We start from the raw sequence: 3,028 nt of genomic DNA, 5'->3' as shown, positions 1-3,028 counted from the left end.
CAAAAGGGAAATCTATTTTGTATTTTATATTTGAAATAACAAATAAAGCATTTGCACTTTGTATTTAAATACTTTTAAAAAAACATTTTGCACATCTCTGATGAATCTCATAATCTCTAGCAGTGGACGTTGATTTGTCATTTAAATGTCTAAATTTTTGTACTTCATGATACATTCTGAAACTAAATAATAATCAACGACATGAGGCAGTATTCAAAACGTTATGGTTCTCTTAATTTTGATCATATCTTAGAAGACAATTTAGCGATTAATAAAAATTTTAGAGGATTTTATACAGCCAAGAAAACAGACAATAAGCTGGGATGTTTGGATGTTCCTAAAAATATTTTTTTGGAATCAGATGATAATGATAGCGTTTCTAATACCAAACTAGCAATTTGTCAAAGAAATTCTGAACCTTTTGATGACCAAAACATTTTTGATGATTTTTGGGACTACGAGTATAAAAATTCACCATGTAAAATGATAATGAATGGTGATAATTACGAAATTAATTCGGATTTTGATCAACTTAAAACGTTATTTATTAGACAAGAAAGTATTACAGAAAAAATAAAATGTAGAAAACGCTTATTAAAAAAGTTGTCAAATGGAGAATATGGTAAAGGTTGTAATGATAACACAAGGTAGAAATAGCAATACAATTTTGGATTTTGTTATTAAAACATTTGATTTTTATTAGCCTGTTTAAAAATCAACTGAATCGATCGTCGTTACCAGTTATACAAAATGTTCGTGAACATCTAGTGCCTATTTATCTTGAAAAATCGTGCAGTTCTACCACTGTTGGTGATAGCAGGAGGTAGCGATTAAATTTTTTTTTCGTGTTATTTAATGAAATAGAATAAGGTTTATAAATTTAAGTAGTATTTGTACCCTTTTACAAAAAACGTTGCTTTACCAGTCTATCTCTTCATTTCTTAGAAAGCCTACATTCTCTTTTTTTTCTTTTTGACCTCCACAGCATCCCCAGTTCTCCCATTTTTTCTAATATCTCCTTTAGAGTAATATACTTACTTATTATTTACCGTAATTAGTGAACAAAATATTTCGCGAAAATTAAGGTTTACATACATGCATGCAATTTTTTAGTGAAGATGTTGATGAAGAAAAATCATTTCAGTTTATTGAAGACTTCCTGTTACAAAATAATAAGAAAATGATAGAATTTATGGTTTCTAGTGGTAGTAAATGTAAAAGGAGTAGACTTGACGATTTTCCTAATTTAAAAATGAATTCGTGGAAGATAGCCGATCAACAAGTTAACCTTGATAAAAAGGTAAAATCTCTTGAATTCTGTTATGGTACTTGTCTTCCATCTTTATCAGGGCCAGACAAAGGTGGGGGGGAGTTAGAGTGCTACGAATACTACGCATCGGACCCCCGCAACACAACCAAGAACTAAAGTGAAGTACCTACTCTTGCACATAAAAACTTAACAATACATATTCCTATCGTTATCAGAATGATGAAAAGTACACTTTATCGTAAACATTATTACTTTGACAATCTTCAAATTAATTCTTGATGTCCTTAACTAGCCCTTCATGTCTTAGAAGGTCCTGCCATTCTATCTTTCAATTCCTTACTGACTCTCCTACTAATTTGCCTTCATATTAATATTAAGCCAAAAATATTAGGCCACATCAGAGCCCAGATCTTTCAGTATCTTTTGGTAATTATTTAGTTTTACGTCTATTTTTATTGATAGGAAAATAAATCTAATACAAAAATATGCGAATCTACTAATCCACTGGCTCTACAAATAACAGCTTTACTAATTTTAAGAAGGTTAAATTTACACGAATATGCCGACAGAATCGAAGAAAATTATTATGGAAAACCTGTGGGAACCATCTTAAATAAGTGTTTCAAATGTTTCGTCTAATCGTAAATGTTCCTCTTTATTTTGAATAATTGTTTTACTATTTTACGTTATTATCAAGAATGTGTTAAAAATAAATACTATTATGTGGTGTGTGTGTACATAGTCATATTATCTTATCGTATATCTATCATTAAAACAAGCAGTATACTTATGGCTTGACTCCAAATGATTTTATTAATTGTTTCGTCTTTCAAAATATCATAATAAATTAATTTTTATTGCACTCTTTCTGAAATTTTTATCTCATCATTATTACAATATTATATTGTCGCTGTAAATGTCAACAATGATTACTGGGATGCATTCGAAACAGATGACGCAAAATATGAAACTGAATCTTCTGTTTCAAACACCATTACATAAATTTTTCTGAAATACGAAATTCCAGTCTTAGTATTAGTTTTGATCGTGCTTATTTGGCCTTTGTCTTGCTCTTGCTCAAATACTTCTAGTCTTGGTATTGGTCTTGGTCTTGCTCATTTAATTTCATACTTACGTCTTTTTTAATAACTTTTCCAAGCACAAATTTTTCTATTTTCCGACACAATAATTAAATGAAACTGAAACTTTCAGTCTTACGTGCGAGCTCGTCATGACTTTTAAAGAAATTCGAAAACAAAATAGTAAATAGTACAAACTACTTGAAAGATGTAAAAAATTTAGTCTCTATATTTCAACCATGTGGTATCTATAGGGTTGTTCGGAAAGTCATTTCGTTTTTTCCCGACAGAGGATTTAATTGTATTCTTTTGCACCCAACTTCACATTTAAGCCGTATAATTTTTATATGCTTTGAGAGCTCATATAGCAAGGCTTGTGTGTCAAAAATTCCAATTAATTCTACGCAGTAGTTTCTGGTTGGCGCCCTTTCAAATATGGAGAGCGATAAGCAGCATTTTCGACATATCTTACTGTTTTACTACAGAAAGGGTAAAAACGCTGTTCAAGCCAGAAAGAAATTGGCTGATGTGTATGGAGAAGGTGTGTTGACAGTACGCCAGTGCCAGAACTGGTTCGCTAAATTTCGATCCGGCAATGTCGAAGATGCACCACGTTCGGGAAGGCCGGTTGAAGCTGATAAAGACGCGATAAAGGCATTAGTTGATGTGAACCGGAACC

At 31.3% G+C, this 3,028-nt stretch overlaps 1 protein-coding gene across 2 annotated transcripts in view; it reads left to right on the top strand.

The window, feature by feature from the left end:
• Window positions 1-118: 118 nt before the first annotated feature.
• LOC108733827 overlaps window positions 119-3,028 on the top strand; it is a 13,392-nt gene continuing 10,482 nt past the window's right edge. The window contains exons 1-4 of one of the 2 annotated variants that reach the window (XM_025979822.1): window positions 119-647; window positions 704-823; window positions 1,114-1,300; window positions 1,733-2,044. In XM_025979822.1, coding sequence (XP_025835607.1) covers window positions 202-647; window positions 704-823; window positions 1,114-1,300; window positions 1,733-1,909 — 930 coding nt within the window. In that variant the 5' untranslated portion in view covers window positions 119-201 and the 3' untranslated portion in view covers window positions 1,910-2,044. Of the gene's footprint in view, window positions 648-703; window positions 824-1,113; window positions 1,301-1,732; window positions 2,045-3,028 lie in introns of those variants that run through there. The other variant, XM_025979823.1, reaches the window with a different exon arrangement.

The sequence above is a fragment of the Agrilus planipennis genome, unplaced genomic scaffold (genome assembly GCF_000699045.2).
Source record: "Agrilus planipennis isolate EAB-ADULT unplaced genomic scaffold, Apla_2.0 scaffold11, whole genome shotgun sequence".
Lineage (NCBI taxonomy): Eukaryota > Metazoa > Arthropoda > Insecta > Coleoptera > Buprestidae > Agrilus > Agrilus planipennis.
Note: the sequence above shows the minus strand (reverse complement) of the source record. Positions and strands in the feature narration are given on the sequence as shown.